The sequence below is a fragment of the Staurois parvus genome, unplaced genomic scaffold (genome assembly GCF_062004578.1).
Source record: "Staurois parvus isolate SC_StPar_1 unplaced genomic scaffold, SC_StPar_1.0 ptg000017l, whole genome shotgun sequence".
In the NCBI taxonomy this organism is placed as follows: domain Eukaryota; kingdom Metazoa; phylum Chordata; class Amphibia; order Anura; family Ranidae; genus Staurois; species Staurois parvus.
This window is the reverse complement of record NW_028317813.1, coordinates 16,332,369-16,344,978: the sequence shown is the minus strand read 5'-3', so window position 1 is coordinate 16,344,978 and position 12,610 is coordinate 16,332,369. Positions and strand designations below refer to the sequence as shown.

Here is a 12,610-nt window from a genome sequence, read left to right as displayed (position 1 = left end):
AAAAGCTTGGCTTTTCTTTCACTTTCAATGATCGTGGTAAATAGAACAAGTAGAGATGACAAATCTCCCTAAGAAGGGCAGAGGTTTTTGTTATACTTTTAATACATATGTACTGTATATAATAAAAATATGAAAGAGCAAGTGTGTGTGTGTGTACACATATATATATATACACTGCTCAAGGTTTCGCCTCATGCTACCAGTAGTGACAATGACCCTAGCCAAATATAAAAACGAGTGAAAAATAATTAGAAAAGATGAGTAAGGAAAAAAATGTCAGTGGCCTCAACCTGTAAAACCATTCCTGTTTTGGGGTTGTCTCATTGTTGCCCATCTAGGGCACCTGTTAATTTCATTAACACCAAAGCAGCTAAAACTGATTACCAAACCCCTCTGCTACTTAACTGACCCAATCAATATCCCAGGAGTTTAATTGAATTGATTTCTATACAACCCCACACCATAATCCCCCCTCCACCAAACTCTAAATTTGGCACAAATGCAGTCAGGCAAATACAGTTCTGGCAACCACCAAACCCAGACATGTCCATTGGATTGCCAGATAGAGAAGCGTGATTCATCACTCCAGAGAATACTTCTCCACTGCTCTAGAGTCCAGTGGCAGTGTGCTTTACGACACTGCATCCGACGCTTTGCATTGCACTTGGTGATGTAAGGCTTGGATGCAGCTGCTCTGCCACGGAAACCCATTTCTTGAAGTTCTCTATGCACTGTTGCTGTGCTAATCTGAAGGCCACACAAAGTTTGGAGGTCTTTATCTATTGACACTGCAGACAGTTGGCGACTTCTGTGCGCTTCAGCATGTGCTGACCCCGCTCTGTCATTTTACGTAGACTTCCACTTTGTGGCTGAGTTGCTGTTCTTCCCAGTTGCTTCAACTATGTTATAATACCGCTATTTAGTAGCAAGGGGAAAAAAAAGTGTGTGTATAACACACACACACACTCTGATATTTGTATAGTTCTCTTTGCGGCTGGGTAGTGTTACTGAGGGCTGTTTTTTTACATTCATTTCTCCAGGGCCTACAGTGGGTTATACTAAAGTCCGAGGAAATCCCCTCACGTATTTTGGCCATTACAGGGAAGAGGGGGCGCCCCCGTAATTTAGAAAAAGCTAAAGCCAAGGAGAATAAAGTCAAGAGAGGTAGAGGACGGCCTCCAAAAGTAAAAATGATAGATTTGCTTAACAAAGCTGATGCCAAGCTTTTAAGGAAACTGGAAAATCAAGGTATTTTTCTTTCTCTCTTTTCAATTTTATTTATTTTTTGTCTTTGTTTTATGTGTAATGCTTTATCAACCTGTATTTAAATTCTCCTTTTGTGTTACTCATTTTTTGTGCATTTATTTAATATTCAAAAAATCCCTTTTTTTTTTTTTTTTTTTTTTTTTTTTTTTTGACAATGGTCATTAATGGATGAGATCTTTGTTTTCTATAGATATACTTAGTGATGTAGAAAAAGTGCAGCTAAGCAAACTAAGGAAGAAGATGAGAAGAAAGGTATGTATTTTATTTAAAATTGCGAGACTCTTGTCTTTTTAGTGTAGAAGAATACATGGCTATATCCTGCATTTCCATTCTTATGTTGTTTGTTTTGTTTTATTAATCTCATACTTGCCCCATATTACAGATGCACTTAGTTGTTTTTTTACCTTTTAACCACCTTCCGCCCGCCATATAGTACAATGACGGGCGCAAGGTGGTTCTCTCGTTCTGATAGGACGTCATATGACGTCCTTCCATTCTCACTGCGCATGCGCGGCTCGGGGATGCACAGCGCGGCGATCGCCAGTGCACTGTGTCCCTCGGACACAGCAGATCTCGGAAAGAGCCGAAGATGTCGGCTCGGTCATGTGATCAGTTGTGTCTAATCACAGCTGATCACATGTAAACACGGAAATGCCAGTTATCGGCATTTCTCTCCTCTCGAGCTGTCACGCTGACAGCTCGAGAGGAGAGGAGAGCCTCTTATCGGCTTTCTGCGGAGTGGACATGTACACTGATGATCAGTGTGGCCCCAGAAGTGCCACCTGTCAGTGTCCGTCAGTGCTCATCAGTGCCACGTGCCAGTGTCCGTCAGTGCCACATCAATGCCACATATCAGTGCATAACAGTGCACATCAATGCCACATATCAGTGCCCATCTGAGGTGCCAGTCAGTGCTGCCTAACAGTGCCAGTCAGTGCTGCCTATCAGTGTCATGTATCAGTGCCCATCACTGCAGCCTCATTAGCGCACATCAGTGAAGGAGAAAAATCACTTATTTACAAAATTGTATAACAAAAACTAAGAAAAAACGTTTTTTTTTTTCAAAATTTTCAGTGGTTTTTGGTTTGTTTAAGAAAAAATAAAAATCCCAGAGGTGATTTAAATACCACCAAAAGAAAGCTCTATCTGTCTCAAAAAAATGATAAAAATTTAATATGGGTACAGTGTTACATGACTGCGCAATTGTCATTCAAAGTGTGACAGCGGTGAAAGCTGGAAATTGGCCTGGGCAGGAAGGGGATATAAGTGCCCTGTAGGCTAATGGTTAAAGTGTTACTAAACCCAGGACCCTGCATTCACTATATCTGGTCTCCCACAGGACACACAACATGGAAATGCAATTATGTTAGTAAATATAAACTGCTAAACACGGTTTCTCATCAGCAGTTAGAACAGTCTTGTGATTTCTATCAGTGTTCAGCCGAGCACTTGTTAAAGCTTGTAGAAGGAGTTTTCATTTTGAACCCCTGACCTCTGTCTGGACAGTGCTGATTCGCCCTGTGCTGATCACATGCACTCTCCAAAGAATAAAAAAAACCTCTCTAGCAATGCACACCAGACTAAGCATGTGCAGAGTGACTCCACAAGATATGTCTCATCAGGAGATGAGGAGGATACTGAAAGAGAAGGGGAGGATTATAGGGGAAACTGGAAGAAGTGGAGGATCAGAGAAGTTAGGATCAAACAGCGTTTTTACACAATGCAGAGGATTAACCCCTTAGGTTTCACAGTGAGTATAACAAGCATGTTTTACTGCATATACAGACTGATTTTACTGGTGTGGGTTTAGTAACACTTTAATGCAGAGAATGCATTAAGGTAAAAGCCTACTCTATACAAAACTATAAAACCGTTTTGAACTTGAATACACTTTAAGAAAAATTATTACATTATGTATGTATGTTTCACATGTTTGTGTGTGGCTTTTTTTTAATGTGATATTCGTTTTATTTAAGGCCAGAAATCAGGAAGCTAAACAAGAGGCTGCAAAGAAACTAAGAGTGAGTAGCTAGAAACAATGATGGTCTATGACTTTCTATTCATTAGCAAACATTATAGCAAAAGTTTTTGTTTCTCTTTAACTAGTTGCCTGCCGCCCTGTAGCTGAAATACTGCTACAGGGTGGCAGGGCTGCGCAAAATCGTGTGTGTGTGTGTGTGTGTGTGTGTGTGTGTGTGTGTGTGTGTGTGTGTGCATTTCCTGGTAAGGAGCTCGCACGCCGCCCTACCTGCCCCCACCGTTGGTGGCAAGACATGTCAATCACCAGGTCCCGGACGGAGATTCCCTGACTGCACCCGGCGATCGCCGTGTAAAGCTGGCAGGAGAGAGACCTGTGTGTAAATAACACAAGTCTCTCTCCTGCCAGCAAGGAAATGCTTCTTTGTATTTCTCTGGAAATACAAAGCAGCATGTCTCCGAGGTAAAACAGGGTAAACCGGCACACATAGTAAAACACGCCGTACACAGTTAACCCTTTGATCGCACCAAATGTTAATACCTTCCTGCCCGGTGTCATTAGTACAGTGTCATTGCTTTTTTATTAGCACTGATCACTATTGGTGTCAGTGGCAGCTAGTCAGTTGCCACCCAGTGTCAGAATGCCCGCCGCAGTCCCGCTGTAAGTCGCTGATCACTGCCATTACTATTAAAAAAAAAAAAATTCCAGTATATATACCGCCATTTGTAGACGCTATAACTTTCAAGTAAGCCAATTAATTTACATGTACTGGGATTTTTTTTTTTAACAAAGACATGTAGCAGAATACATATTGGCATAAATGTAAGACGAAATCCTCCCAAAACCCGTACCCGATGCCATCGGTGATCGCTGTGTCCTACGGACACAGGTGATCACATAAGGTAAAAGACCAATCACAGTAGCCTTTTACCATGTGATCAGCTGACACGGCAGATCACAATGTAAATACATCTGCCGGTTAGCTGTACTTTCTTCACGCTGTCACAACGTGAAGCAAGTAATGCCAATAACTGGCAGATGTGACAGGGGAGATCTGCCCTGATTATCAGTGTCACCCGTCAGTGCCGTCTATCAGTGCCTCCAGTCGGTGCTATTAGTCAGTGCCGCATATCAGTGCCCATCATTGCTGCATATCAGTGTATCATCAGTGCTGCTTATCAGTGCAGCCTCATCAACGCACATCCATGCAGGAGACAGTGTACCTGTTTGCAAAATTTTTTAATAGAAATTTTTTAATTTTTTGCTCTTTTTTTTCATTTATAGTGTAAAAAATAAAACCCCAGTGGCAATTAAATATAACCAAAAGAAAGCTCTATTTGTATGAAAAAAATTGTAAAAAGTTCATATGGGTACAGTGTTGCATGAATGTGTAATTGTCATTCAAAGTGCAACAGCGTTGAAAGCAGAAAATTGGCCTGGGCAGGAAGGGGGTAGAAATGCCCTGTAGGCAAGTGGTTAAAGTCAAGAGTCCTATCCGTTTTCTGAGCAGTGCGGTCCGGCTCAGGTGCAAATTCAGACTGTTTGTGTTTTTTGTTTGTTTTTTTTCCAAATTGTCGGTCTTTTTTGTTCATAATGCAAAAGGTGATCAAATACCACCAAAAGAGAGCTCTATTTGTGGGGAAAAACGAGACATAAATTTCACTTATGTGCAACGTTGCATGATCATGCAATTGTCAGTTAAAGTAACGCAGCGCTGTATCACAAAAAAATTGCCTGGTCAGGATGGGGGGTAAATCCTCTGGAGGGCAAGTGGTTAAACAAAATCTCAGTATAAAACAAAATCTCAGTATAAAGGGGAGTGTTGCCATCTTTTGAAGCAAAACTGGCAGGGTTCACAATGTGTTTTTTTTTTTTTTTTTTTTTTTTTTTTTTTTAACGAATTTAACAACACAGGGTCACTTGTATGTACAGTATGCACGCTAAATGAAGATCCCCTTACCCACTTTTGCCAATACCTGTACTTCCTGGTATGGGGAAGCATGTGACCTCCTAGAATGCAGTGCTTGGGTCTATATGACCATTTGCCAGGCCAGAACACTGTTTTGTGTGAAGCAGCACAGTCATTAGCCCCCAGTGTAAGCTCCGAATTGACTTGTACAGGGTTCAACTCCCAAAGAAACGGAGTGTGGGAACTGTGTTGTTCAGTTGTAAAACAAAGGAATACCTGACCTTGTTTGTGAAGTGTGATGAGGAAGGATTGTCCTACGCTAGACTTAAAGTAGAACTATAGGCAAAACGTTTAATTTTGGAAAGAGTAAGGGAGGGTTATAACCCCTCCAGGTTTTTTGCCATTAGGGAAATGCACCTTCTTTTCCTGTCCCATAGCCAAAACAGTAAGAAAATCTTAGCAAATCAAGGGAATTCCTTGGGGACCCCCATGTCACCAGTACTAGTGTCCTCACCGGACAATTTCCCCTTGTATTTTTATTTTTGCGGGGACAACCCAAAATTTGAGAATTTCTTCTGCTAATTTCACTTTTTATTAAAAAAAGAATAAACAGGACAAAGAGAGAGGGGGAATCTCTCTAACTGGAACACAGACTGCAATAAAAGCCTAACAAGTGTTTTAACTCTTCTCTACCCTATCCAAAACGGAAGAAAAAAGTTTTGCCTTTAGTTATTTTTTAGTATTCATTATAATATGTAGATACCTAGTATAGTTGACATTTAGGAGGATGTATACAAGCCTTTGATTTTACGTGATTTATATAATCATTTTGGTTCTTTTCGGTTTGTTAGTTAAGGGAAAAGAAGGAGAAGGAAAAAGAAGAGAGAGAAAAAGAACAACGGATAAAGGAAGCTGAGCAGATTGCAGAGAGGAGAGCGAAGGAGGCAGAGCAGATTGCTCAGAAAAAGAGAGCAAGTAGAAGACCGAGGGGAAAACCTGCTCCTGTTGTTCTCAAGCCTGACAGGAAGCAGCTTGCACAACAACGCCGCCTAGAAGAACGCAAACGCCAGCAGTTTATGTTAGAGGAGTTGAAGAAACCAACAGAAGATATGTGTTTACCTGATCATCAGGTATTTAAAACTGTAGCAGCTAACTCCAACATAATATACATAGCTTTTTGTTGTGTACAATTGTTATCTAAGAACATTTTTTTTTTTTCTTCCTTGTAAGCCCTTGCCAGATTTTCCTTGTGTCCCAGGAGTTGTTTTGCCCAGCTGTGCCTTCTCTGATTGCCTAATGACCATAGAGTTTCTGTATGCATATGGAAAAGTATTTGGATTAATTGAAGCAAAGGATATTCCAAGCCTGTATACTCTGCAGGAGGGGCTCTTTAATGTGGGTGACAGCCAGGGTGTGGTGCAGGATCTTCTAGTGAAATTACTGCGGACAGCTTTATTCGATCCTGGACTTCCATCATACTGTCAGGTATCTGTGCATTGCATCTGCTCTATTTTGTTTGGTTTGGTTTGGGTATGAGGATGAAGTGTAATCACTGACTGAATTTTTTCCCCCACAGTCCTTGAAAATTTTAGGAGAAAAAGTTTCTGAAATTAATCTGACAAGGGAAAATGTTTCTGAAGTTCTGCGTATCTTCCTTGAGGCATATGGTGGTGACATTGAGCTGTGTGACAGTCTCCGTACACATCCATTTCAGGCCCATCCTCCGCACATCAAATCAGCAGTGCTTGCTTTTATTATTAATGAGCTCAATGGGAGCACCCGCATTATCAGGTAAACTACTTGGTTTGACATGGTAAACTCTGAAATGTTATAGATAGTGCTATGTTAACAGTTTTGTGGGGGTGCATGAATAAAAAGAAAAAGGGCTGCAATACCTTTTTGATGGCGAAATTCTGCTCCATAATGCATGTCTTCTTCATACCCTGACTAGACTTATAACAGCCAACTCTATGAGCTACCAGTGAACACACTGAAACTGCTCCAATCTATCCTAATTGTAGGTGGAAGAGGATTGGGGGTCAGTTGTAGTGGGGGAGGGGGGCGGTTTGATATGAAGAAACAGTGGTGGAGGAGTTTGAGGCATGATTGACAGGGAAGTAGGCACAGTGGTGACAAGTCGAGCACTGTTGTAGTGAGGAGGGAAGGTGGCAGGGACAGTGGTGAGTGATGCCTCACAGCAGTACTCTTGGCCAGCAGCGGAGGTTGTGTGGAGGAAGGTGGTACTGATGTAAGGGGAGGGGGGGGTTGAGAGGTGGTGTGTGCTGATTGGGCCAGAAATTAGAGGGCCACATTCCACTGGTGCAAGGACTGCTCTGGATGTGCTTCCCACTGGGTTTGGCTGTAGTAGATGGTGCTAGTCTACATTTAAATGGTGATGCTACTGCTCATGGGTGGCGATGTCTTTGGGATAGGTAATATTTGGCGCATTAGGGTATCAATACAATGTTAAAAACCATTCACTAGTCCTAGAGAAGAAATGGCATTTAGTAACAGTGCTGAACTGTCCTAACCTGCAGCAACCTGCTTAGATACAGACAATTGGCTACTGGCAAGGAAGTCTCCTATCACTAATACATTTTTTGTGGCTTATTCATGTCACATGATCTACTGAAGAGAGCCACAAATAAGTTATTGGTGACTTCCTGATTGAAATAACAGATCAAAGCACAGAGTGCCATAAGTTACTATACATTGAGGTAATTTGTGTTAAAATGCACAATCCCACAATGCATTGGTCTGAAGTAGACCTAAAGGCTTACCTTACTTTGACCATACCATACCACACCATGAAGTGGACCTAAAGGCTTACCATACTTTCTTAACTTTAATAGCCTCCATCCCCATGCTAACTAAATCACATTGCCGTGTGATGCAGCCTAGGAGCCTACCCAAATCAGTTGGTATTCAGACAGAGAACCCTTCCTGCAGGTTGCAAATAGACAGTTTTTGCTTTTGGACTTGTGAAGAACTCTTATCCCTGGTACTCCGCACCCTGACTTTGCACTTCCTTGCCAACGAACACTATATTCTTGACTCTGAACCGCTTTCCTACCAGCTTTCTTACTAGCACTGAAATTTCGACCGTCGGTTGAAATGTTATAAAGCACTGATACAGGTGCCGTACCCCGCCAACGCCACCAGCCACTGCTGCCACCGGCTGCCGCTCAGTAGTTCAGCCTTACCTGAGAAACCATCAATCCCAGTGCTAGGCATAGAAATTTGTGAAGGAAAGATGGCTGCCCCACAGCTCTATGCCCTTGGAGGACTGGAGCGATGTCACTTTTGGTTCTGGCCTTCTTTTTTTTTTTGTAAGCACTAGATTAATGCTTTTTGTTTGATCCAATGCTTTACATTGCAGAGGAGAGATATGCGTCTTATTGACCCAATATCTCTCCATAAAGAGTACCTGTAATTAATTCTATCACAAGGGATGCATGCATTTCTTGCGATAAGAATAAAAGTGGTTAAAAAATGTTTTAAAGGAACAGTGCAAAAAAAACCATTTAAATAAATTTTTTATAAGAAGTTTAAAGTCCCCGCACATAGTTGCGAACGCATATGTAGGCCATACCTACATATGTAAATGGTGTTCAAACCACACGTGGGGTATTGCCACGAACGTCGGAGCAAGAGCAATAATTTTTGCACTAGACCTCCTCTGTAACTTTTTCACTGCTAACCTGTAGAAATTTTTAAAGCATAACCCATGGAGATTTTTAAGTATTGCAGTTTCACGCCATTCCACAAGCGTGCACAATTTTAAAGCGTGACATGTTTGGTATCTATTTACTCGCCGTAACATCCTCTTTCATATTTTACAAACAAATTGGGGTATATATTTTTTTTAATCAAAGTGTATTTTTCTCCAAAAAATATACATTTAATTTTTAAAAACTGCGCATTTTGGTTTCGTTTTTCGGCCAAGTGCTTTATGAATTTTCAATTTCAGTACCAGAATTTTCATTTCGATGCACCACTACTTCCAACCTTGCACCCCAACACCCCAGACAAAACGACAATTCAAATTATCCAATGCATACCCTTTTGCTGCTCACTATGTCCCAGCTCCCCTCTTTTATCATTGCAGGGACATGCAGAGAGGAGGTGAGTCTGAACCTGGATTCTGCTCACTTGGCACAACCAAAATGTTGAGCCAGTGCGACAAACACTTGTATTTTAATTGTCCATTTCCATGTGTGTTAAAGGAAAAATATTCAACAATTTCTTCTTGTCTGGACTATGTCAGGCCTGGTTGCTGTGTAATAAAAATAGCATGTTTATATTCTGTCCTTTAATGATGAAATAAGTAAAAGGAATTAATATGAAGCAGAGCTTTCTCTGTACACCTAATAATATCAGTATAGTACTGCAGCTTACCTTTTGATGTTGTTGAAACGCACATTAATACATTATTTACTTAAATTTCAGTGAAATCGATAAAACTCTGGACAACATGTCAAACTACCGAAAAAATAAGTGGATAATCGAGGGTAAACTGCGCAGGTAACCTTGCATCATTATTTGCAAACTTTTATTTAGGGTGCTGTTTTCCAGCATTATGAGAATGCTGTTACACTGGGCAGTAAGAATAGCCGCAACATTTGACCCACAAAATAATACAAACAGAACATGACTTAAAATTGAGCTAGTGATACAGAGTGTTATAGCAAACAATAAATACCGTAAGTTAGATGGAGGGAAGACAGTCTATTATTTCACTACTGCAGGAAGGAGGGAAGGCCTCTGTTTTAGAAATAATGCATAGTTTATGCAGGATGTAAGATATCATTGAGAGAATTGTTAGTTAATTGTCTTGTCTGATACCATTTAGTGTATTGGAAACGTTATAGATTGTTACAGATGCTTATTTGTATTTTTTGTCCATCCAGTTCTGAGACTTGCACAGCCCCATTATGCAGCAAACAGGTGGATGATACCCTTTAGAGTTTGATCAAATTATGTGCAGAGACCTGTGTTTTTCTTCACTTGCAAAACATCAGTGACTGCTATGGAGCCCTGAAAACCATTGTTTTGTATGTTCAAATTCAAAAGTAAACGGCAAGCGCTATAGATACGGAAGCATCTGGCACAAAAAGATAGTGACAAAATCTCAATACCAAAGTAAATGGAAAACTGCAGCACATAAGAAAACTATAAAAGTGAATAATTAAGCAAATCGGTAAAAGAAAACAAAATAAATTAAATCTAAATGTGTCACAGTATAGCCAACACCAGAATAATGCACAATAAAGTCCTTCCAATGTAAATCTGTTTATCTGTAACGTGATGTCAATCACGACAGGTAGTGTTCAGTCCCACGAAGTGTTCTATATCCAGTGCAAGGTCCTCCACCACTATGCACTCACCAGAGAGCTACTTGATCAGCAGCATGTATATTATTATTATACAGGATTTATATAGAGTCAACAGTTTGCTCAGCGCTGTACAATATAACGGGAGACAATACAGCAACAATACAGATAGGAGGGCCCTGCTCCTTATCATGATATCTATGCCATCCACTCTCCACCAACTTTACCGGTCCAGTTAGGTCCTAAGGAGAGATCCTACACTCTCCTTCTCTGGCTCTCCCCACACTGCTGACCTTGTGGGAGTACATGTGCCCCTCTCACACCATAATTGAGCGGAGAGGTGCAGAACATTCAGCAAGTCTGGATTTTCTGTACCGTACCAAGTCTCTCCTGAAGTCTCCGTCAATCCATGCTTCATTCTTAAAATGAATGAAATTTCCAGCTTACTGAGTGGATAGTGAAGGATAAGCATAATGCTGAGGTGGTCATCAATCATTCCTTATCTCTACTTAAAGTGGTTGTAAATGCTCAAGGCTTCTGTGTGCTACACCCCCCCCCCCCCCCCAATTATGCACCCGAGCTCCCTTTCAATCCAGCAATGTGCGTGGGAGTCTTCTGGGTCTCTCTCTCGTTCTTGTTCTCTCTCTCGTTCTCTCTCTCGTTCTTGTTCTCTCTCGTTCTTGTTCTCTCTCGTTCTTGTTCTCTCTCGTTCTTGTTCTCTCTCGTTCTTGTTCTCTCTCGTTCGTGTTCTCTCTCGTTCTTGTTCTCTCTCGTTCTTGTTCTCTCTCTCGCTCTCGCTCTCGTTCTCTCTCGCTCTCGTTCTCTCTCGCTCTCGTTCTCTCTCGCTCTCGTTCTCTCTCGCTCTCGTTCTCTCTCGCTCTCGTTCTCTCTCGCTCTCGTTCGCTCTCGTTCGCTCTCGCTCTCTCTCGCTCTCTCTCGCTCTCTCTCGCTCTCTCTCGCTCTCTCTCGCTCTCTCTCGCTCTCTCTCGCTCTCTCTCGCTCTTTCGTTCTCGCTCTCTCTCGCTCTTTCGTTCTCGCTCTCTCTCGCTCTTTCGTTCTCGCTCTCTCTCGCTCTTTCGTTCTCGCTCTCTCTCGCTCTTTCGTTCTCGCTCTCTCTCGCTCTTTCGTTCTCGCTCTCTCTCGCTCTTTCGTTCTCGCTCTCTCTCGCTCTTTCGTTCTCGCTCTCTCTCGCTCTTTCGTTCTCGCTCTCTCTCGCTCTTTCGTTCTCGCTCTCTCTCGCTCTTTCGTTCTCGCTCTCTCTCGCTCTTTCGTTCTCGCTCTCTCTCGCTCTTTCGTTCTCGCTCTCTCTCGCTCTTTCGTTCTCGCTCTCTCTCGCTCTTTCGTTCTCGCTCTCTCTCGCTCTTTCGTTCTCGCTCTCTCTCGCTCTTTCGTTCTCGCTCTCTCTCGCTCTTTCGTTCTCGCTCTCTCTCGCTCTCTTTCGTTCTCGCTCTCTCTCGCTCTCTTTCGTTCTCGCTCTCTCTCTCGCTCTTTCGCTCTCTCTCTCTTTCGTTCTCTCTCTCTTTCGTTCTCTCTCTCTCTCTCGCTCTTTCGTTCTCGCTCTCTCTCTCTCTTTCGTTCTCGCTCTCTCTCTCTCTTTCGTTCTCGCTCTCTCTCTCTCTTTCGTTCTCGCTCTCTCTCTCTCTTTCGTTCTCGCTCTCTCTCTCTCTTTCGTTCTCGCGCTCTCTCTCTCTTTCGTTCTCGCGCTCTCTCTCTCTTTCGTTCTCGCGCTCTCTCTCTCTTTCGTTCTCGCGCTCTCTCTCTCTTTCGTTCTCGCGCTCTCTCTTTCGTTCTCGCGCTCTCTCTCTCTTTCGTTCTCGCGCTCTCTCTTTCGTTCTCGCGCTCTCTCTTTCGTTCTCGCGCTCTCTCTTTCGTTCTCGCGCTCTCTCTTTCGTTCTCGCGCTCTCTCTCTTTCGTTCTCGCGCTCTCTCTTTCGTTCTCGCGCTCTCTCTTTCGTTCTCGCGCTCTCTCTTTCGTTCTCGCGCTCTCTCTTTCGTTCTCGCGCGCTCTCTCTCTCTTTCGTTCTCGCGCGCTCTCTCTCTTTCGTTCTCGCGCGCTCTCTCTCTCTTTCGTTCTCGCGCGCTCTCTCTCTCTTTCGTTCTCGCGCGCTCTCTCTCTCTTTCGTTC

The 12,610-nt window shown here is 42.6% G+C and overlaps 1 protein-coding gene across 1 annotated transcript in view; it reads left to right on the top strand.

Moving 5' to 3' along the window:
• Window positions 1-12,610, top strand: part of BAZ2A (bromodomain adjacent to zinc finger domain 2A) — a 145,465-nt gene that overhangs the window by 77,262 nt on the left and 55,593 nt on the right. Inside the window, exons 10-16 of the mRNA XM_089680463.1 lie at window positions 1,041-1,248; window positions 1,457-1,518; window positions 3,243-3,287; window positions 6,005-6,283; window positions 6,384-6,638; window positions 6,730-6,944; window positions 9,603-9,677. Of these exons, the coding sequence (XP_089536589.1) occupies window positions 1,041-1,248; window positions 1,457-1,518; window positions 3,243-3,287; window positions 6,005-6,283; window positions 6,384-6,638; window positions 6,730-6,944; window positions 9,603-9,677 (1,139 nt within the window). The remainder of the gene's footprint in view (window positions 1-1,040; window positions 1,249-1,456; window positions 1,519-3,242; window positions 3,288-6,004; window positions 6,284-6,383; window positions 6,639-6,729; window positions 6,945-9,602; window positions 9,678-12,610) is intronic.